This window comes from Panthera onca, chromosome D3, assembly GCF_046562875.1.
Source record: "Panthera onca isolate mPanOnc1 chromosome D3, mPanOnc1 haplotype 2, whole genome shotgun sequence".
Lineage (NCBI taxonomy): Eukaryota > Metazoa > Chordata > Mammalia > Carnivora > Felidae > Panthera > Panthera onca.
In genome coordinates this window covers 5,387,268-5,410,981 of record NC_138350.1, presented here as the reverse complement: position 1 = coordinate 5,410,981, position 23,714 = coordinate 5,387,268, and the positions used below count along the sequence as shown (strand labels likewise).

Sequence of the window (23,714 nt, the reverse complement as noted above, 5' to 3'; positions counted from 1 at the left end):
AACTTACAGAATTATTATATTTTTTATGCACATCATCGGATTTCTTTAAACTAACAACATGAATCAACGTTTCAACCACTCAAAACAACTGCTGCACCTTAACATATCCTCAGTACATGTGCCACTTTGAGTATGTGGAAACCCCAGCAAGGGCAGCGCGGCTCACTGGAAAGAGGTAATTCCCTGACTCCAGAACTGCGAACAGAACAAGAGGAACCGAGGAGGTTCTTCACACATTTCACCAGAAGAAATGGACACGTTGAACTGGTGCCTTATCTCACGTATACATATATCGAACAACTGTTTTCTGACAAGAATTTCTAAGTTAAAAAGGAAGGAAAATGATGGAGGAGTTTGCTTCCCAAGAAGCAAGAGCTCTCACAACGAAGCAATGTAACAACTTCTTTCTTTTCTCTCTTTCTTTCTTGAGAGAGAGAGAGAGAGAGAGAATGACCACAAGCAGGGGAGAAGAGCAGAAGGAGAGAGACAGGCTCCATGCCTAGCGCAGAGCCTGACATGAGGCTCGATCCCACAACCCTGGAATCATGACCTGAGCCAAAATCAAAAGTTGGACGCTCAACCAACTGAGCCACCCAGGTGCCTCACAACTGCTATTTTTAAATAAGCAGTACCAGTGTTAAGTAAATAGTGCCTGGAATATATATTTATCATTTTAGATACTTTATTCAGTATTAACTCCAACGGTATCTGTAATAAAACTTAAAAATTCCTCTTTAACAACTTTAATTATTAAAAGATCACACATTCACGATAAAGTATTTAGAAGACAGATGAGTAAAAATAACCATTGTTCCTCTTTCCTTTATTTTTCCTGCAGATATGCACATCATTTTTAAGAAGAAAAATAAAAACAAATTCTCTACTTAAAAACATTTTTCGGGGCGCCTGGGTGGCTCAGTCGGTTAAGCGTCTGACTTCAGCTCCGGTCACGATCTTGCAGTCCGTGAGTTTGAGCCCCACGTCGGGCTCTGGGCTGATGGCTCAGAGCCTGGAGCCTGCTTCCGATTCTGTGTCTCCTTCTCTCTCTGCCCCTCCCCCGTTCATGCTCTGTCTCTGTCTCAAAAATAAATAAACTTAAAAAAAAAAAAAAAGCTGCTGAGGATTCAACTCAGTTTAAAAAAAAACCACATTTTTCAATTGAACTTGTTATGAAATATCTTTCTATGATATCCTTTTAAATCAATGTGCAATATTCCATTAGATTTAACCAAGAATCTTTTAGTAGAAATTTAGGTTGCTTCTAATTTTGGATATCATAAATAATGCTGCAATAAATATTCTTTTTTTTTAAATATTTGGAGGGTTTTTTTGCGGGGGGGGGGGGAGGGGAGCAGAGAGAGAGGAGTCAGAGGATCCGAAACAGGTTCTGTGTTACTGACAGGAGACAGCCCAAAGCATGGGTTGAACTCACAAACTGCAAGATCATGACCTGATCCAAAGTCGGACACTTCACCGACTGAGCCACCCAGGCGCTCCTGCAATAAATACTCTTAAAAAAATATTTCTTTACAAACACCTGGAAGTATTGCCTTAGGAATCATTCCCAGAAATAAAAATGCTATGTCCAAAGAAATCCAAAATTCTAAAGCTTTGGACCTAGGTAAAATTGTACTCCAGAAAAGTTTGTGATAATTTCTGCTTCCACCTGCCGTGTATGAGAATATAATTTTCTCCATCCTGGGTACTGGGCTTTATTTTTTCCCCCATCTTTCTTTAAATACCTGTCAATGTAATCGTTTTTTTAAAAAAATAATGCTTTGGGGGCACTTGGGTGGCTCAGTCGACTGAATGTCCAACTTCGGCTCAGGTCATGATCTAATGGTTTGTGGGTTTGAGTGCTGCTTCAGGCTCGCTGATGTCAGTGCGGAGCCCACGTAAGATCCTCTGTCCCACCCCCTTCGGCCCCTCCTTCCCCCCACCCCCCGCCATCTCTCTCAAAAGTAAATAAAACATTTTTTAAAAATAATGCTTTTGTTCAAATGTGTACTGTTTTTTACTCATTGGTCAGGCTGAATATTTTTCATCTTTTTTCTGCCCAATTTTACCTTTTCCACTTATGAATCCTATATAAGCATGCTCAGCCCCTTTTTGCTGTCACTGGTCTCCTTACTGGACAGAAACAGCTTTGACATGTATGAACAGAAACTACTGCCTTTTAAGTTATTTTAAGAGCTTATATTCATTACACAAAAATATGTTAAACAAATGTTTCAGATAAATTTAGCATCGGAGTATCTACAAGTTTTCCTTCTTCCTTCCCAAAAAGGAGGAAGGGTTTCCTGTGTTGAGTCTTATCAATTATTGAGTAAAGACTTTCAGAACAACAAAAACAATAAAAAAGACTTAAAGTCTTAAAGAGAAGTTAGGGAAATAGGTCCTAGAAAAAGACCTCTGTTGTTTTCTTAGCGTTTTGTTCCTTCTGGTATCACAGATCAACCTGAAAATGAACTTCTCCTAAAGTTAAAGCACTGAAAAGCCAAAACATGCAGTTATGTAAGAGACCTATCCCTATCGTTATGGTTAAAACATTACAAAAAGAGCCGATTTTAAATGTCCCATGGTTTCGTGCATTTTAATTCTCTCTGAAAAGCAATGAAAAGAAACGCACACGAGTCGCTTCGCCTGCACCCTCCTGCCCGATGGTGGAATCACATCTCTCTTTAACCTCTACAGCTCATCCAGCTGCAAAGTGCAACTGTTTTTTACATGTTTACTAAATGGAAAGGGGTTCAGAAATAAATTAGATTGGGGAGGAAGAAACAAACACCAAAAGGGACATTTAATGTGAGAGTATTAACTTAATGTACCATCTTTTAAAAGACAAACTGCAGAGTGGCATGAAGGCATGAACATCTTTTTCATGAAGTACAAAGGTAAAATCACTTTTTATTCCCGAAAGCTAGCCTGCAGTTCTAAAATGCACTATAATCACCACTTTTCTAAAAGGCTAAAAGTTTTTCCTCCCAGTTGCTTCAGGATGCCTAAAACATCATCCTGGATAAATGGAGCGCTAACCGGCATCACGCTTCTAAAGGAGATTCAAGGTAAGTAAGATATTTCACCTGATTTAATCTTGTCTGCAAAGTGATTCGTCCTCCAGTAGAAGGCATTCGACTTAGCGCTGCCTCAATCTGTTAACACACACAAAAACAAATTAAGTAAAAACAGAAGAATTCTATCTAATTCATGGCTGGGGAGTTTATAACAGAATGGACAAGACAGACTTCAGCCTAGTATTTTCTTGTCCGTCTCGCCTTCACGTAAGTCCCTCCGCCCTAATCCGCAAGGACAGCTTAGCTCCAATGCACTCCTAGCACAGCGCTGGTGTGCATCCACAGTAACTTCCTGGGATGGTCTGACTCAAGTAACTCCCTTCTGACCATCCCTCAGACATAAGCATTTGAGTTCAGAGAAAGATTTTTTTTTTAAGTTTTGTTTGTTTTTACCTGGTCTTTTTCTTTTGTAAGTTCATCAAAAAACCGTTCCGTTTCAGCTAGGGTCCTAATTTTTGCTGTATACTCAAAATCATTACCATGTGGTGCTACTGACGTGGGCTTACACTGTTCATAGCTAACTGATTTATTCTTCTCCCAGGCTGATCTCACAGACACTTTCTTCACTCCGTTTGGCAACAGTTCAGGAGAAGAGCTATGATTAACATGGATGTCGGTGGCTGTTTCTGAATATTTTTTTTCTGTCAGAGAGAAAAGAAATTTATTTCTTATCAATTTTCTTGATAGATCCTTTACATAACTATATATGTCATCCAACTTCACTTTCTGAAAATGGCTGCCACAAACCAAAAAACATGAAAAGAGACACAATAATCAATCATATTTACTCAGTGCTTTTTCTCCAAAGAATTCTAAAAGTCTTACCCTCGATTTGACACCCTGCACAACTTCCCTAAGTCAAGGTAGGTAAACTTTCTGTAAAGTTAAATGAACTTTAAACTTAAAGCCAAAACAAAAAACAAAACAAAACAAAAGTTAAATACTAACTACACATTTAGTGGATACACAGCCACACCAACGGTAAAGAGCGAGAGTCTCATGGGCCTGCCCCAGTGATCCACATGCATTATCTTAGAACTTTATTCCAAACTTAGAAGATAAACGAGAAAAAAGGAAAATAAAATCACCGAATACCTAAGCTGCATAGAAGTTACAGAATATAAATATTCAGAAAAACTGAACAGTATGGCCCTGGTAAGGAAGCATTAACAATCCCTGTACCTCAGTTTCCCAACTTTTAAATGAGGATCACAACATTGACACACAATATGAACATCACGCATGCTTATTTTTAAAAGCCCTTGCGCGGAAAAATTATTTAAGTGCAGGACATTAGAACATTTAGAACCTTGAAAAGATACCAGAAATTCACAAAATGAAGGACTAAAACCATAACTAATAATTTTTTAGGAAAAGATACCTTCCGAGTCATCTAGAGGAAGAAACTGGAGTTGTTTTCTTGGATTGGTACGTTGTAACGCAGACACAGGAACAGTATCTAAATCATCCAAAAGTATATCAAATCTATTGAATGAAGCAAGTTACTTGTGAGAAGAAAATGTTAACTGATTTTCCCTATCTCCACTAGAAAGACGAACTGGCATCCAGTTAGCTCACATATTTTTTAAAAAGAAAGCTGGTCATACGACTTTCTAAAACTGAAACTTGTATTTCTAACACAAAATTCCGTATTAGACACGTAAGGCATTTATCCATATGTTGTCTCCTTTGATGTTTATAACAACCTTATAAAATAAACAGAGCAGGTATTATTATCCTCGTTTTACAGAAAAGGAAACTGCGGTTCAATGTGCTTAAGTAATTTCTCCAAGAGCCTGATAGAGAGCTAGGTCACCAGCTCTTACATCTGAGGAGTCAGGCTTCCCCCGGCCACACACACTGCTGAGTCCACTTCAGAGGACACTTTTTCAGGCGCCCAGGGAAACTTACCAGGACAGCCCACCTTCTTGTACAAATGGCTCAAAAATTTCCCTCTATCATAAACCTTTTCAGGAAAACAAAGAATTATCATTCTATATCCAAAAGCTGGAAGGGATTCTGAGGCGGTATTTAAATTTACTAGTAGCTAGTTTATATGGTTAAAAACTGTTTTCATGTTTTATAGTACTTTTTTTAGTATGACATTCATTTAAGTGATTTAAAACCACAGAGTTCCCACTGATGAATGAAAAATGAGTGACAGCTATAGGCATAAGCTGACACTTGTAAAAAAAAAAAAAAAATCGAGAATATATATATTTTAATCTACTATTTTAGAGAACTTACCGAGCTGGACTGCTTTCATTTTTGCTAAGTAGATGACTGAATCCCGGGGACAAATTTTCTTTAGGGGATCGCTTTGGACTATAAGCCACAGTCACTGGTGTTAACATAATCTCTCTTTTTGCTGCAGAAGAAAATGAAGAGGAAATATTCTTTTTCTTCTATATAATACATATATCGGCAAAACAAGCTTTCTTTTTCAGGACGTTTTCTAACTTTAAATGGAATGCAATTTCATTGTAAAACCTTCCAAAAGATAAATAAAAGCACACACAATAAAAATAACTCACAATCCTATATCATCTAGAGGGAACCACTGCCAACACTTTAGTACATCAGACTGTAGTTTCAGCACCCTGACTCAAAACTGGTTTTTCAGGATTTTAGAAGTCGACTGGAAATAAGATGGAAACACCAGTACACCAGTGAACATTCCTATAACACAGTTATATACAGATATCTTCAGCTGTTCTCAAAATGGAAAATTGAGAAAACAGAAATCCAATGTTTAACCTTTAAAACCACATCCATAACTGGCTAAAGAAACCTGAGGCAAATATATGCAAAGAAGCATCTTTTTTAAGCTAGCTTAATTTGTTTGAACTAATGTTTCATTAGACAACTGTCAACGATCTGAAAAACTGTGAAGTGGTATTAGTTGCAAAAAAAATTTGCTGGACACACAAAATATTTTAATATACTGTGATTTCTTCAGCTCTAGTTGTAGTATCTGTGCAATCAGGCAATGTTGTTATTGAACAAGATTCTATTTTGGGATCCTGCGTTCAAAGTACTCTACTAGGTGCCAGGGAGAGAGCAGAAGGCAAACAGAAAACATCAGGCATGTGTGCACGGCTTGGATGCCACTCTTGAGTCCAGGAGATATATACATCTAATTCTTACTTGGAGTACTTGATTTACGAGTCGAAGGTGGTAAAGACGAGGATCTCTGTGAAGCAGAGTTAAACCTCTTCTGTCTTTGTTGGGCACATTTCTCTGGGGACCGACTTGCACTGACAGACGTTTCGGTTTGCCGAGGATTCACTAATTCTGTAACAGACAAAGGTCAAAAAATAAACAAACAAAACAAACCTAGCTTCAGTTACCTCCCTTTAACAGATGATTACACCAGGCAAGCAATTGTCATCATTTAGGTTAGAATGATTATTTGCAAATGCACATTATAAGGATAAAAAAAATGCTGGATGAAGAAAAATGTGGGAGTTTATAACGAATTCATTCTGGCTCCGTTTACAAGTGCCATTCAAGGTGATTTTTCAAGAGAGATTATTTTTAGAAACCAGGTCACTAATTTATTTACTAGGAGATAGTGCTTTGGAGATGCAATGCTGAAAATGTTAACCGTGTGATCAGCAGGCCCGACCAAGTGAGCACTGGAGTAAGTAGGAGGAGACGCAAGTACCGTTGAGCTGCACATGCGAGAAAAACAGGCCTCCCAGACTTCTCGTCCTGCTGAGAGATGCTCATTAACCAAGAAAGGGAGAGAAGAAACCGTTACAGCTCACTTTATGAATACCAACGGTCTTAACGTTCTGACGTGAGACAAACCGAAGTAGAAATTTCTCAAATACCTTTAAGAATGCCGCATAAATCTTTACTAATCAGAACGTAACACGTAGTGTGCTTTGTATAAAAGGTGCCTATTATGCCATGATTGTGATAAGTTATGAACCAGGGGATTTAAAGAAGGTGATGTAACTGGGGGGCGAAGGGGAAGGTATCTATAATCTATTACCTATCTATATCAAACAAGGAAAAAATGCTTACTATTTGAGGTGTCCTCTTTCTCTGTCTGTGTGCCCCAACTTTTCAATATTTTTCCTTCATCAAGTTCTTTTAAAGCTTTCATGATTGGTGTATCTGAAATCTCTCTCTGTTTCTTTATCAATACGCTTCTTGGTGAACTTCCAAATGAAGAATCCTTTTCCGGAGGAGAACGGTACCTTAAATAATAATTACAAGACATGCAATGCTATGGACTGAATATTTGTGTCCCCTCCCCCTAAAATTCGTATGCTGAAGCCCCAATCCTCAGTGGATGGTGGGAGGAGGTGAGGCCTTGGGGAGGTGATCAGCTTTAGATGAAATCATGAGAGTGGACCCCCCTGATGGAATTCGTGCCCTTATAAAAAAAAAAGCGATACAACATCTCTCTGTCTGGACACAGTCACCAAAGAGAGACCATATAACTAGGAAGAGGAGCCTCACCAAGAACCCAACTACGCTGGCAGCACCCCAACGTCGAACTCTCAGCTTCCAGAACCGCAAGAGTAAGTGTTTCTTGTTTTAAGCTGCCGAGTCTGCGGTGATTGGATACAGCAGCCTGAGCTAAGACAGAGCTCGTGGCGTTGTCAGGGGAGTAACACGAGAGCTGACAATTACGCTCCACAATGAAAATGTATGCTTTACAATATAAATACGTTACGATCGAACCTGCACATAACAGTGCAGTGCTTCCCAATCACTTTCCCAGCCTCGCACAGGCAGGAATATCGTATTTATATGGTGCTCTGGAGTAATACGGTTGTTCGAGCTATCCAGAGCCTGAGAGGATCGACACCTTACCCAAACCGAGAGCCCATGCGCAGCGCACCACTGTGTCGGGAGCACAGAGTGGGGGACGTTCTGCACAGCCTTTGATGGTCAAGAATCCTAAAAGCATTCGTTTTTCAAAGTAAACTAAAAATCACGTCCTCAAAATTAAGGCACTGAAGCCACAAAGAGAAGGCTCTTTATATCTTCCTGAACATTTAAAAGCAATTAAAATCTCTATGAAACCGTAACAGTTCCTAAATATGACCCTTGAGAAAGCTACCTTACCCGGGAACACAGGTTTCCACCAGCTGGTTATTCACTCTATTATCCTGGGTGTCCAAAGGCTGGCCAGTAAAGATGGAATACTCCGCGCCTGGTATCAGCCACTTGCGTCTGCTGACGTCGGAGGTGGCCAGCGTGCTAGGACAACGAGAAATGATCTGAGGCGTTACAGGCTCGTGCTTCAGTTCAGACTGAACACGTACAGAAAACGACCTGCTTTGAAACGTCATCTACGCATTTGTACAGGAATTTAAAGACTGCATAAAGCGACCTTACGTTAGATACGTGAACTCTGTTTCATCGTTTTCAGATCCAACTGAACTGTTATTTTAGGTTTTCTGTTACTCTGGAGTATTTCTGCATTTCGGTCAAGATTCAGGTACTCCCCTCTCTACGCGGCTCTGAACACCCCCAACCGACCTCCCACCACACTTCCTATGCTTCGTACACGCCCCGTAGCTCAGGCCACGGCCACGCCAGCCAGACTACCCTTCTTGTTCCTGCCAGACCGGCACAGAAACATCCTCCATCTCACAGTCCAATGCAGTAGCCACTAGTCACATACTGCTATCGAACACGTGAATTGTGGCTAGTGAGGTGAAGAACCAATTTTTAAATGCTACTTAATTTTAATGAACTTTAAAACTTTTTTTAACATTTATTTTGGAGAGAGACAGAGTACAAGCAGGGGAGGGGCAGAGAGAGGGGGAGACACAGAATCCGAAGCAGGCTCCGGGCTCCGAGCTAAGAGCAGAGAGCCCGACGCGGGGCTCGAACTCACGAACTGTGAGGTAATTTTAATTAATTTAAATTTCATGGCCACACGTGGGGACTGGCACTAATGTACTGAGTGGTGCAGTTCTAGGCTAGTACCTGCCCCATCTTATGAAAACCCTGCCCAGCTGAGGCTCACACATCATGCATTACCTGGCCCTTCGCTAGACTCCAGAACCGGTCTCGTCTTCTCCACACCTGCTTCTGACCCCGCTCTGGGCAACGTCAGGGTCCATGCAGAGGAGCGGTCCACGACCTCTCCTAGTGACTGGACTCTGCTCCTGCTCACTCACCCCCCTCAGCACACACTCAATGGACTCTGTCATCGACAGCGAACACCCCCCACTTAAGAAATCGCAACTCAAAGATTCTTCTGGCTCACACACTCAAGTATCACCAAGGCACTGTGTCCCCGAGGCCTGTGATCCTTGGCCTCACCAATTTCTATGTATCACCCCTCCAGTTCCTCTCTACCTACTCTGGGACGCACACCCCCGATAATAGTTACTCACTGCCTTGCCCCCTTCCCCGCTCACCTCCCATCACACCCAACTGGCAGCAGAGACCTAACCCTGGAGGACCACAGGGGCCTCACTTCTGAGCGTCTGCAGTCCTACACTTGGGCTTTGCTGGAAAAAAGCCACCCATCCGTGCAGACTGGGCTATCATTACAGAATCACTCTCACCATCTCAACAGACACCCGACACCGGCTGGCAACATACCTTTCTGTAATCAACGAGCTCCAATTCTCCAACAGGACTACCTTTCAGCTTCTCCACTCTCCTCAAACCTCTTACCCAACCCTGATGGTCAGGTGATAACCTCGCATCACACTTTGGCGAAGAAGAGAAACCTAGAGGAGAGAGCAGTCTTCCTCTCTCTGCTCCCTTTCACAGTCAAATTTCTTACGACTTGCCTCTATTTTCATTTCAACTCCCAGTCACTCCCTTGCTTTGGTCCTCAATTTTTAAATTAAGAAACATTCCAAACATTTTTAGAAAATTACATGGGGCACTTGGGTGGCTCAGTTGGTTAAGCATCCAACTTCGGCTCAGGTCATGATCTCACAGTCTGTGAGTTTGAGCCCAGCGTCAGGCTCTGTGCAGACAGCTCAGAGCCTGGAGTCTGCTTCAGATTCTGTGTCCCCCTCACTCTCTGCCCTTCCCCCACTCCTGCTCCGTCTCTCTCAAAAATAAACATTAAAAAAATTTTTTTATTAAAAAAAAAAAGACAAAGACCACTATGAGCACCTGTACTTGGTTTTAACAAATGTTAACATCTTACCATACGTGTTTTCAATGGAAAGACAAAACTCTATATATGTGGTTGTTTGTATTTTTTTTAATAATGTCCACCTAATGTACACATCCTTCTAATGCTGCTGCTTCTACTCAACATGTTTCAGATATCCCCATGTTAACACACACAGGTGTGTCACTTTAATCATTTGCCTACAGAATGACTATACTGCCCATTATTGATTCTTCGTCCTGTTGTGGATGTTTAGTTTCCAACACATCACCTTTCTTTTTTTTTAATTTTTTTTTTTTTAACGTTTATTTATTTTTGAGACAGAAAGAGACAGAGCATGAACGGGGGGAGAGTCAGAGAGAGAGGGAGACACAGAATCCGAAACAGGCTCCAGGCTCTGAGCCATCAGCACAGAGCCTGACGCGGGGCTTGAACTCACGAACCGCGAGATCATGACCTGAGCAAAGTCGGATGCTTAACCGACTGAGCCACCCAGGCGCCCCCCAACACATCACCTTTCAACAGTGCTACGATTAACACATGTAGGAGTTCCTCTAAGGTAAATATCTAAAACCAGAAGTGTGCGATTTGGGGTGCACATATTTTCAGTCTTAGTGGATATTGCCAAATCACGCTCCAGTCAAGCTTACTGATTTTCAGTCCAACCATTACTTTGAGAGTACCTCTTTCTTCACATCTTTGCCAAACTTTACACTGATTAAAGTGTGGCCTGTCTGACGGTGTGAGTGGTATCCCATGCTTGTTTTAATTTACATTTTTTGATTACCAGTAAAATGAACATCTTTTCATTTTATCAGCCATTTATATGTCTTTTTCTACGAATCGTTTGTTCATGTTCTTTTATCATTTTTCTATTGAGGAGACTTTTTCTTTCCTAGTTCTTTATATTGTGGATATGAATCCTTTATTGGTTCATGTTCACTTCAGCATGCATAGACACACAGATCATACTCATGCACCAACCGTCTGCTTATAAATCTTGATTATTTGCAATATTTCTGTTAGATTTTTAAACAGGGAAACACCACAGGGGCGCCTGGGTGGCTCAGTTGGTTGAGCGTCCGACTTCATCTCAGGTCATGATCTCACAGTTTGTGGGTTCGAGCCCCGCGTCGGGCTTTTGGGCTGACAGCTCAGAGCCTGGAGCCTGCTTCACATTCTGTGTCTCCCTCTCTCTGCCCCTCCCCCGCTCATGCGCGCGCGCGCGCTCTCTCTCAAAAATAAATAAACATTTAAAAAAAATTTACACAGGGAAATACCACAGATACAACTCAAGTCCCCTGTGTACCTCTCCAATATCATTCCTCCCCAAAGCAACCACTTACACTAAATTTGTAATGTGTACATACATTATACTTTTAACCACCTCTGTATGAACCTGTAAGAATATGTACAACTGTTCTACATGCTGAAGTCAATATGAATAGTATCCTTCTTCTGCAACTGGTTTTTCGTTGTTCCAAATTATGTTCCTAAGATTAAATCATGTTAATGATCAACTTCAGTGGCTGGCAAATTTTTCCTGTAGTCAAATAATAAATAAGTTTTTTGTGTTATTTGTTTTTTATTATTTTTTTTTAATGTTTAATTTTGAGAGAAAGAGACAAAGTGTGAGCTGGGGAGGGGCAGAGACAGAAGGATACACAGAATTAGAAGCAGGCTCTAGGCTCTGAGCTGTCAGCACAGCGCCCTACACGGGGCTCGAACCTACGAACCACGAGATCACGACCTGAGCAGAAGTCGGACACCTAACTGACTGAGCCGCCCAGGCACCCCTATTTTGTTTTAATAAATAGGTTTTATGGGCCAGATGGGAGAGGTTTACTGTTGCAACTACTCAACTTAGCCATTGTAACGCAAAGCAGCCAGAGACAATAGGTAAATGAATAAATGTTACTTATGGACACTGAAATTTCAATTTCATGTAATTTTTACACGTATGAAATATTATGCTTTTTCTCCCATTTAAAAACAAAAAACCTTTCTTTGCTCATGGGCCTTCCAACAACGGGCAGCAGGCTGGATTGGGGCTGGGGGCTGTGCTTGCCAATTCCTGATCTAGCAAGTGCGCTCTCACACAGACAGCACCATGCACACATACATCACAATATATTAATGTTCCAGTTGTCAGACACACAGGTCGCCTTCACTTATTCTACACAACATTCTCAACCAACATTCACATCTGTCCCTCTGTGCAAACTGCTCTCCAGGCCACCAACCCCTGGCTGGTGCACCCAGGGAACCCCAGTCCCCCTCACTCGCTCTCTCAGCTGCGGCCACAACACTGGCCACTTGGGGGTTCCTCCCAGCGTGCTGGCAGCTCTTTCTCAGCTTCTTGTGCCAACCCCCACCCCAACATCGGGACCTCAGGGCTCTTCAGAGCTGCGTCCTACACCACCTATCCCGTGGTCAAGCACTACAGAATGATAATTCTACAATTTGTAACTCCAGCCTGAGACCTTATTTCTGAGCTCCAAATGCAAATGTATAATCACCTGCTGGATTCCCATTTGGAATCTGTAGGAATCTCAAACTAAAATATTTGGAATAGAAATTCTGATCCTTGGGGCGCCTGAATGGCTCAGTCAGCTAAGCGTCCGACTTCAGCTCAGGTCACGATCTCGCGGTCCGTGAGTTTGAGCCCCGCGTCGGGCTCTGTGCTGACCGCTCAGAGCCTGGAGCCTGTTTCCGATTCTGTGTCTCCCTCTTTCTCTGACCCTCCCCCGTTCATGCTCTGCCTCTCTCTGTCTCAAAAATAAATAAACGTTAAAAAATAAAAAATAAAAAAAAAAGAAATTCTGATCCTTACCCATGGCCTGCTCTTCCCATTCCTTCCCTAGTTCAATATACGGAACCCTGAGTCGCTCCAGCCAGAAACCAAGACATTATTGGACACTTCCCTTTCTTATCTTGTTATCTCATTCTTAGCTATGTTTTGTGGATTCCACCTCCAGAACCCTCCCACCTTTCTCTTCTGTCCATTTCTACGGACATCACCCAGCGAACACCACCTCTCCCAGCACTACGATAGCCTAATTAGTGTGTCTGTTTCTACTCTTTTCCTCTCCGTCTTCTCCTCAAGGCAGGTGCATTAAAAAAATAGAAATCAGGGGTGCCTGGGTGGCTCGGCCAGTTAAGCGTCCGACTTCAGCCAGGTCACGATCTCACGGTCCATGAGTTCGAGCCCCGCGTCAGGCTCTGGGCTGATGGCTCGGAGCCTGGAGCCTGTTTCCGATTCTGTGTCTCCTTCTCTCTCTGCCCCTCCCCTGTTCATGCTCTGTCTCTCTCTGTCTCAAAAATAAATAAACGTTAAAAAAAAAAAAAATAGAAATCAGATGACCTAATTTTACCATATACAACCTTTCAGAGGCTTCCCAACAGACTTAAGAGTAAAATCCAAACTCTCGACCATGTATGGCTTAGAAGGCGATGGATGATAGTCTACAATTTCATCTGGACCTACTTGACCTCTTGCTGGCAATATTCGGGCCACAGAGGCTTCCTCCAGGTTCTTTAGACATGTAAGCTCTTTCCTACCTCAGGACATAGTGAGGCTAATTTCTCTGCCTGGAACATCCCCCGCCCTCACGTCCACACCCCAAACACTCAGCACAGGGCTTACACCTCCCTGCTTACAAGTCACCTCCACAGAAAGGCCTTTCCTGACCCCAATCCCACCCCACTCTTGTTCTCCCACAAACGTTCAATTTCAGTTACTTACAATTTTTTTTTCTTTAAATAATTCACTGTGTTCTAACTTAAGATTAATTAACAAAGATCTAGAGGGGTGCGTGGTGGCTCAGTTGGTTGAGCGTCCAACTTCGGCTCAGGTCATGATCTCGCAGTTTGTGAGTTTGAGCCCCGGGTCAAGCTCTGTGCTGACAGCTCAGAGCCTAGAGCCTGCTTCAGATTCTGTGTCTCCCTCTCTCTCTCTCTGCCCCTCCCCCGCTTGCTCTCTGTCTGTCTTTGTCTCAAAAATAATAAACATTAAAAAAAAAAGATCTAGGGGCACCTGGGCGGCTCAGTCAGTTAAGCGTCCAACCTCGGCTTAGGACATGATCTCATGGTTTGTGGGCTCGAGCCCCACGTCGGGCTCTGTGCTGACCCCTCAGAGCCTGGGGCCTACTTCAGATTCTGTGTCTCCCTTTCTCTCTGCCCCTCCCCCCCCCCCAGGCTCTGTCTCTCTCAAAAATAAATAAACATTAAAAAAAAATTTTTTTAATAATAAATAAAAAGATCTAAAGAAAGTTTCTCATTTGACAATTACAACCTAGGTTAAAGTTTACAATTTAACAATCTTTCCGATACACATCAATTTATGACCTTATGAACTACTCATTTAATATTCTTTATAAAATCATAATAAAAACCAATTCTAATACGAAAAAAAACAGCTCTAGGGGCACCTGGGTGGCTCAATCGGTTAAGTGTCTGACTTTGGCTCAGGTCAAGATCTTGCAGTTTGTGAGTTCGAGCCCCGTGTCAGGCTCTGTGCTGACAGCTCAGAGCTTGGAGCCTGCTTCGAGTTCTGTGTCTCCCTCTATGTCTCTGCCCCTCCCCCGCTCGCTCGCCTTCTCTCTCTCTCTCTCAAAAATAAATATTTAAAAAAAATAAAAAGAAAAAAGAAAAAAATAGCTCTATAAAAGTAGCATCAAGATAATGCTCTGAGATTACAACAAAGCTAATTCTGAATAACTAAAAAAACTAAAAAGAAAAATCCTTACAACCTAATAAAATCCACTATCTTTGTAGATATGTCCATTAACATAGGGATACAATTTCTGGAATTTTAGGGCTAAAAGACCTTTTGAGGTGATCTAGCCCAATGTCCTGGTTTTTACAGATAATAAAATTGAGCTCCAAAAAAACCTCAAATTAAGTGATTTGCCTAAGGTCACACAGCTGGGCAAAATCAATGAATAAAAAACATTCTAGGTCTCTTTACACCCCATCAGATTCTATTCCCTCCTTTTGGCAAACGCCTCTGCATAAGACCTTTTATAATATCTAATAATTAGATGGTTTTGTTTTTGTTTTTTAAGTAAGCTCTACACCCAACATAGGGCTCTAACTCATGACTGAGCCAGCCAGGCGCCCCATAATTAGATGTTTTTACACATCTAAGTTCTATAATGACACTTAACCCTGACTTTCTCATGATTTAGACAGATGAGTTTCTCAGTTCACTAAAAGGGTGCACCTATTTCTAGCTTTACTGAGATTAAAGAAAATCACTTACTTGGCACGTGAGGTTCTCACAGGAGTTCTAGAATTATGACGAAGACTTAACATATTTTCATGCTCTACTTGCTTGACCTGAGCTTCAAGTTTTGAAATTGTTCTAATTCAAAAGCAATAAGATAAATTAAGTACACGATAGATTTTAAATATAGCTCAACTACAAATTATTTAACAGACCCTTCTAGAAACTGCTGGTCCATACACCTGTTTTCACAGTAAAATGCCACCAGTAAGCTTAAAAAAGCTGAACAAAATTGGAAACTAAACTGAAAGACAAATACATTAAACTCTACAAAGAAGCATTTCACATACTACAACTGAAGGAAAAGACAACAAATGGCTTTTATATAGCCAAGGAAAAAAAGAAAAATTATAAATTTGACTACAGATCAAAACACATGGTATAAATTTTAAAAATAAAATAAAACCAAGTACTCAAATAAAATGCAGTTCTAGTTATGTTTCATTCTGAACGTATATATTCATGCATATGAAATCTAGATAGGTAATGCTTTCACAAAAGAGGAAGCTTTTAATATTTTAATATAACATCCAATAAAAGAGCTAATAAGAACTTCCTAATTTTTAAAAGACACAAAGGCTAAACTATCCTGAACAACTCTCTACCTACAGGCAACTCACCTCATTTGTGCCATGTTCAGAATAAAAGCCTATTTTCAAATTCACCAACAGGGGTAAGTACTCTGGTACTTCTGTTTTGAAGCTACCTTGGCATTCCTTCTGTTCTCTTAAACTCTGCATATGTGTTCATCTCCTTCTAACCTCAAATTCTTGTCTGCCCTGCTGCGAGGAGGGTTTGAGGAAGAACAGCTCTAGCAGGGCTGACACCTCGTGCCAATTTGACAAGGAAGCTATTGGCAGAACTGAATGCATCCCAGCAAAGACCTAAGCAAATGCGCAGGCCAGGCAGCATTCGCGTTCTCTCCAACCTGAAGTCCTTAGGAGCGCAGTAAAACCTCCAAAGAAGGGACGTATCTCCAAATACAAACACAAAAGCACCCTCCAAAGCCAATTAGAAATAATTAATCATTTGCCATAGAGACCATTTATGCCTCTGTTTCTATCTAATTAAGCAAATGAGATCACAAATGTAGTCCCCAAACCAGGTTTTTAAGAAAGTAGATGGTCATAAAGTTGGTGTGAATGCTGTTTTCTTTTGGGAGCACAAATATCATTTGGTGAACTAGACTGACTCTTAAAATTCTCTTCTTCTTTTTTAAGGATAGATTAAATTTCCTTTCAAAGGTTTAGTACCATTTAGATTTTGCTTCGCTGACCAAATAAATGTTTCAGGAGTGCACACTTCTCAAGCACAACTACTAATCTACTCTAATCATTTAAAAATCTTTGGCTAAAATCAAATGTATTTCCAGGTCAGGGGAAGATCAGGATAAAACCTAACCTCAAAGTGCCTAAAAATCCTCAAGAAAAACTTCCTTTTCATCGCTTTCGGTACAGACACATATTTATATGCTAAAAGAATAGAGGCATAATTATCTTATTAGAAAGATAACACATTTTACCTTTTCAAATCAGAAATCTGAGTATGTGCATCAAGCAATTTGTTCTCGGTTGTATTTAATGTATCCTATGAAAATAAAGGAAAAATTCAGATAACTGGAATATTCAGGTTTATACTCCTTTTATTTTAAAATACATAATATAAAACAAATCTAAGGTCACACCAGAGAGCTACAAAGAAAATTATGCAGATACTCAGCAAATACAGCATTGACCACAGAGCCAATATGCACAATTCAAGGGAAAAAATGAGACAGCAAAATGCTGGTTGATACAAGCAGCTGTATGTACATGACCTGTGTAATAGGTATAGCCTATGAGGCTTTCCTTAATTCTGCACAATCCAGTGTCAAAATGGACATATTCTAACTACAACTTGCCTAAAACCTCAGTAGTAAACACACAGGTATTTGTTTTGCCACTTAGTAAGATTTCACATGTGATGACTGGCTCCTGACCCCCCAGAATTCCCTCCTGCCTAGCTGTGCAGACCTTTTCACCAACCTTGAATGATCACAACCCTGTATTTTATGCAACACAAGTACTTTGGACCCCACTTACAGCATTATTGTGGGGTTTTGCGGAATTCAAACATATAGTTCCCAAAGAGAGCTTTCATTAAGAATTCAAGCATTATCAATAAACTCAAACAATCCCACAAAAAGCTACTGCTTTAAAAAACAAAACTTTGTATTTAAATATTATTAAATAATTATTTTCATCTGTATGGTTCTTATATTCTTCTAAAAATTTCATCTCAACTCATCTCAAATACAACAGCCATTCAACATTTCTGAAGATTTCAAAGAAATCCAACAAATCTGCGACGTAAGCGGGCAAATATTTGCAAATAAGGATGCTGACAAAGATGAGGTGATGGAGAGACAGTCTAACTAAGGCGGCTAGATGGAGGTAGAAGAGGGAGAGAAAGGGAGAAGAAAGGGTCACCCCTCTTCATTTCCAACCCAGTGTTTCTGCCCCTATATGATGTTCAGAACATGAATCATCAACCATTACCTTTACTCTTTCGTGTTCTTTTCCAAGGGACTCATACTCTCCTAAGAGCTATAAGGAAAAACAAAAAAATTGCACCACAAAGTTAAACATTATAATAGCAACTCAGAGATGGTCTATAAAATAGCTGCCCTTACTCTGCAAAAATGCAAATGTCATGAAACAGAATGGTTAACACTGTGTTCCAGATTGAAGGCGACTAAAGAGATAACAGAAGTGAATGTAAGGCATGATGCTGGGTTGGATCCTGGACTAGAAAAAAAAGTGTCATAAAATAATAATTTGGATGTAAATTGCACATTAGACTTCTTTACTTTGATTCGTTCTGTGGCTATGTACCGAAGGCCCTTGTTCTTAGGAAATACACACCAAAAGGTAAGGGTAAAGGGCCAGGTCTGCAATTTACTCTCAAATTGTTCAAGAAAAAAACACGTATGTGTGAACACATACATATGGGAGATGATAAGGCCAATATGGCAAATGCTAACAACTGTGATCCTAGGTAAAAGGAATATAATCGTTCTCACAAGGTTTCTCTAAGTTTGAATTTACTTCAAAATAAAAAGTAAAACAAAAACAATTTAGTAGCAGTCCAGACCCCTTGAGCAGTTTGTTTGTTTACTTATTTACTTATTTATTTAGCTTCACGCCCAGTGTGGGGCTCGAACTCACGGCCTGGAGATCAAGCCCTGAGCCAAGATCAAGAGCTGGATGCCCAACCCACTGAGCCACCCAGGTGCCTCAAGAAAGCAATATTTTAAAAGATTAAAATTTGTGGGGCACCTAGGTGACTCAATCAGTTAAGCGGCCAACTTTGGCTCAGGTCATGATCTCACAGTTCGTGGGTTCAAGCCCCATGTCAGGCTCTGAGTGAACAGCTCAGAGCCTGCAGCCTGCTTCGGATTCTGTCTCCCTCTCTCTCTGCCCCTCCTCCACTCACTCTCTCTCTGTCTCTGTCTCTCAAAAATAAATAAAACATTTAAAAAATTACCAAAAAAAAAGCATAATCCCAAGTCTAATATAGATTACTTATTGTGGCTCCTGAGTTCAAGCCCTGCATCAGGCACTGTGCTGACAGCTCAGAGCCTGGTGCCTGCTTCGGATTCTGTGTCTCCCTCTCTTCTGCCCACCCCTCCCCTGCTCATACTCTGTCTCACTCTCCTTCAAAAATAAACATTACAAAATTATAAATAAATAAATAAATAAATAAATAAATAAATAAATAAAAGTTGAGTGGTTAGAGCCCAGGACCTTTCCCCATCCTATACAGCAGCAGACTGACCAGCCAGGCAACAGGACTCAGTGAAGGTGAATGAGACACAAATTCAACTTTGGAAACCCAAGTGCAACAGGTGGAGGAAGTAAAGGGATAAGGAGAAGATGGAAAAGTTTTCAAAAAAACAAAACACAAAACACAAAACAAAACCCACCTTGGCTCCCCATCCCTCAGTGCCACCAGATCCTGGATGAAAGGTCCCAGACAAGAGACTGGGAGACTCTTCCTTGGGAAAACCAAACAATCCCAGAAAGAAGACCTCTACATAATTACTCCATGATTGCTGGTAAGTAAAGGCTACCAGGAAGTAAGTCACATCTGTACACATACGGTCTCCAAATGGCTTTTGATTGCCTCCCCCTTAAATGTGAGTCTAGTAAAAGAACCAACATTAAAAAAAAAAAAAAGCAAAAACATTCAATATGAAGCTGATTTCAAAAGGAAAGGTTAACTTGGAAGAAATAATAAATCAAAACTAAAGAAGTATTACAAGAAAGCTATTATTAATATCCTCAGAGAAGTAACTGCTATATACATAAAGCAAGACCAGAAAGCAATGAAAAACTAGCAATGAAAGGACAAGAAACAGCTCTTAGAAACTAAAAATGAGAGAGAAAAGAAGTTTAATACTAAAACCAGAAGATAGAGAACGAAGAGGCTATGATGGAAAGTAAAGCATAAATAAGTCTCAGAAAATCAACCCAGGGGCACCTGGATGGCTCAGTCGGTTGAGCGTCTGACTTTGGCTCAGGTCATGATCTCATGGTTCGTGGTTTCAAGCCCAAGCTGGGCTCTATGCTGACAGCTTGGAGCCTGGAGCCCGCTTCAGATTCTGTGTCTCCCTCTCTCTCTCTGCCCCTCCACCATTTGTGTTTTCTCTCTTTCACAAAAATAAATAAACTTTAAAAAAATCTGGTAAGAAAATATACCCTAGAATTCTATACTCTTAGCCAAATGACATGCGAAAGACCTAAATCTTCATCCACAATAATTATGGATATTGTTAAAAATTCAAGAAATCGGGGCATCTGGCTGGCTCAATTGGTGGAGCATGCAACTCCTGATCTTGGGGTCGTGAGTTCAAGCCCCACTTTAGGTGTAGAGCTTACTTTAAAAAAAAATTGGGGGTTGGGCACCTGGGTGGCTCAGTCGGTTGAGAGTCTGACTTCGGCTCAGGTCATGATCTCACGGCTTGTGAATTTGGGCCCCGTGTCAGGCTCTGTGTTGACAGCTCGGAGCCTGGAGCCTGCTTCAGATTCTATGTCTCCCTCGCTCTCTGTCCCTCCCCTGCTCAAACTCTGTCTCTCTCTGTCTCAAAAATAAACAAACATTAAAAAAAAAAATTGGGGGCACCTGGGTGGCTCAGTCGGTTAAGCGTATGACTCTGGGTTTCAGCTCAGGTCATGATCTCACCGTCCATGAAACATGGTTCTCTGTGTTAGGCTCTGAGAGGATAGCGCAGAGCCTGCTTGGGATTCTTACTCTCTCTCTCCTTCCCTCCCTCTCTCTCTCTCTGCCCCCCTGCATGCACTCTCCCTCTCTCTCTCTCTCTCTCAAAATAAATAAACATTTTTAAAAAGTTTAAGACTAAAATAAAAAATAAAAATTCAAGGAATAACATAAGCACATTATTTAGAAATACATAAATATTAAAATAGGGTATCTAAGGAGAAAAACCTAACAAAGGATGTGAAAAGGCTTAATGAAGAAAACTACAACACTTTGTTAAGAGACTTTTTAAAAAAAGATTTAAATAGAGGTATAAACCGCATTCATATATGGGATGACTCAATATTATGTCTCAACTATCTCCAAGTTAATCTATAAATTTAGTGAAATTCCAAACAAAAGCAGAATTTTTGCTTTGTTTTCTTTTGAAGTCATCTCTACACCCAATGTGGGGCTTGAATTCATGACCCCAAGATTAAGAGTCACATTTCCACCAACTGAGCAAGTCAGGAGCTCCAAAAGCAGTTTTTTTGTTTTTGCTTTTACAAAACAGGATAAGCTGACAGTAATATTGACATGAAAAGATACTCTATTTGAAAATGGCTCAGTCAGAAGAGTATGTGGCTCCTGATCTTTGGGTCATGAGTTCGAGCCCCACCTTGGGTGTAGGGATTGCTTAAATAAACTTTTTAAAAAATGGTGCTGTGACCATCGGTTAACCATTTGAAACAACAATCAAGTTCAGTTCACATCTCACACCATACATACGAGGTAATCTGGGGTAGCTTAAAGGCCTAAATGTATAAAGCAAAACTTTATAATTTTAGAAGGCAATATATAGGAGATTAATTTTCTGATCCTTGAGTAGGAAAAGACTGTGTAAACAAGACATAAAAGAGGCCTCAACTGTAAATGAAAAGACTGTATTTTGAATATTACAATCTAAAACCTGTACCCCATAAAAGAGAACGCCAAGTTAAATGCAAACCACAAGCCAAGAGAGCTGCAATACAGATTAATCACTGCACATCAATCAAACCAGCAAAAAATTAAGACGTCTGACAATACAAAGCATTGGAAATACTCTAGAAAATAAGAACACTCATCGATTACTGGTGGGAAAATGAACTGGTACAACTATTTCAGAGGGCAATTTAGCAATATTAGCAGTATCTAATGAGGATGACCGCGTTCACATTCTATGTCCCAGCCACTGCATACAGAACACAGGCTCTTGTGGCAGATACCGTGTACCCCAAAGAGGCAGCAGCAATATTTCTGTTCACAAAAGGTCTTCCAGAACCTTGAGACACCCCATCAAGAGGTGGTACCTACTTCTTCTTTCCTTGAACCTGGAAGACCTTTGAGAGAGACAGTGTAACAAATGTGTTCATTCCATCAGTCACTCCTAAGAAGGCAGGGGTGATCAGAAATGGGTGCATGGGGGGACTTCAATTGTATCTGTGGTATTTTAAATCCGAAGATGAGTGCTTGGTCCACATGTGATTTTTCTTTTTATATACCTGAAATATTTAAAAGCTGTTTAAATAAAAACGAGTAAAAGCTGCATGTATCAGCATGGTAAATCTCAGAAGCAATGCTGCAAAAAAACAGGTTGTAGGAGGGGTGCCTGGCTGGCTCAGTCAGTAGAATATGCAAATCTTGACCTCAGAGTCGTGAGTTCAAGCCCCACGCTAGGCGTGGAGGCCGCTTAAAAATAAAAAAACAAAACAGGCTGCTGGAAGATATAGGTAGTACGATTCATACGTAGTTCATAAACATTACTATATATTGTTTATAGACACGTGGGTTTGGAGCAAAAGTAGAAAGAAATGCATGGGGAAACCAAGAGTGTATTCAGCATAGCAGGTAGGAGAGAAAGGAATAGAAGAGGGTGTTTCAACTGGATTTGCAGACAGCTGGTATGTGGATGTCCTATCTATTACTCTCTGTACATCTCCCTAGGCTTGAAGTATTTGACATAGCAAATGCAAACAAACAGTGTCATCACTGGCAACATTAATCTCAATTCAAAACAACATTCTAGTGATCCAATGAACAATGAACATACCTAGTACTAGATCTCCGTTTCTACATATTTTCCACTTAAAGGAACCAGGGCTCGTTGGAGTCATGAGTGATTTAGAGCTATGGGAAAGTACAAGCTGAGCCTGGAATATCTTGCTGTGCCAGGAAGCGTGGATGTGCTCAGAGAGTGACAGGAACACGTCAAAAGGACACAGGAGCCAGCCAGCCTAACACTTACCCCACTGGCCAAAACTAGGACAAAGCAAGCGTCAAAATAATAACCATAACAGCGACAGCAAAAAGAACTATATGACCCACTGAATAAAATAAGAATCCATGAGTCCACGCTGACATAAATAAACAAAGGAGAGCAGAGAGGTCCTCCTTTCAGAAAAATGTAGAAGGGGTAATAGGAAAAGCATCATTTGGCAACCACCATAGTAATTACCTGTTTCAGGAAAGACTCCTCATGCTAAAGCCAGTGGGTAAAGTCTGATGAGAAGAAGGTGATTTACAAAGTCTTAAAATATCCCCTAATACTTATAAATTCCAAACTGGGAGTTATAACTTTACAGTGCAGACACCAGGGAAACAGCACCTTAACCAAGAGATCAGGGTTAACACCACAAAGTGAACATGGGAAGGCTCAGCTTCCTTCCACTCTTGGGCATTACAACAACCTGAATCTGACTGCAAAATACAAACCCGAACTGAAGAACATTCTGCAACAGTGCTGTCCAACAGAACTTTCTGCAGCACTGGAGGTGTTCTCTTATCTGTGCTGCCTAATGGGGCAGCCACAGCCTCATGCGGCCGCTGACAGACTGATAAAGCAAATAGAGTCAAATGTTAAGATTTAGAATCAAGGTGAAAGGTATTTGCAAAGTTTTTATACGATTTTTGCTACTTTCTGTACGTCTGATATTATGGCAAAGTAAAATGTGCAAGAAGTTTTAAA

General features: G+C 40.7%; 1 protein-coding gene across 8 annotated transcripts in view; it reads right to left on the bottom strand.

The window, feature by feature from the left end:
• MPHOSPH9 (M-phase phosphoprotein 9) overlaps positions 1-23,714 on the bottom strand; it is a 58,678-nt gene that overhangs the window by 4,060 nt on the left and 30,904 nt on the right. For 5 of the 8 annotated variants that reach the window (XM_078435893.2, XM_078435897.2, XM_078435894.2 and 2 more), the window contains 10 exons: positions 18,007-18,054; positions 16,992-17,056; positions 15,446-15,547; positions 8,160-8,294; positions 7,107-7,282; positions 6,222-6,368; positions 5,322-5,442; positions 4,456-4,559; positions 3,468-3,715; positions 3,084-3,152 (listed from right to left, as the gene is read on the bottom strand). In XM_078435893.2, coding sequence (XP_078292019.1) covers positions 3,084-3,152; positions 3,468-3,715; positions 4,456-4,559; positions 5,322-5,442; positions 6,222-6,368; positions 7,107-7,282; positions 8,160-8,294; positions 15,446-15,547; positions 16,992-17,056; positions 18,007-18,054 — 1,215 coding nt within the window. Of the gene's footprint in view, positions 1-3,083; positions 3,153-3,467; positions 3,716-4,455; positions 4,560-5,321; positions 5,443-6,221; positions 6,369-7,106; positions 7,283-8,159; positions 8,295-15,445; positions 15,548-16,991; positions 17,057-18,006; positions 18,055-23,714 lie in introns of those variants that run through there. The other 3 variants (XR_013551397.2, XM_078435896.2, XM_060612118.3) reach the window with 3 other exon arrangements.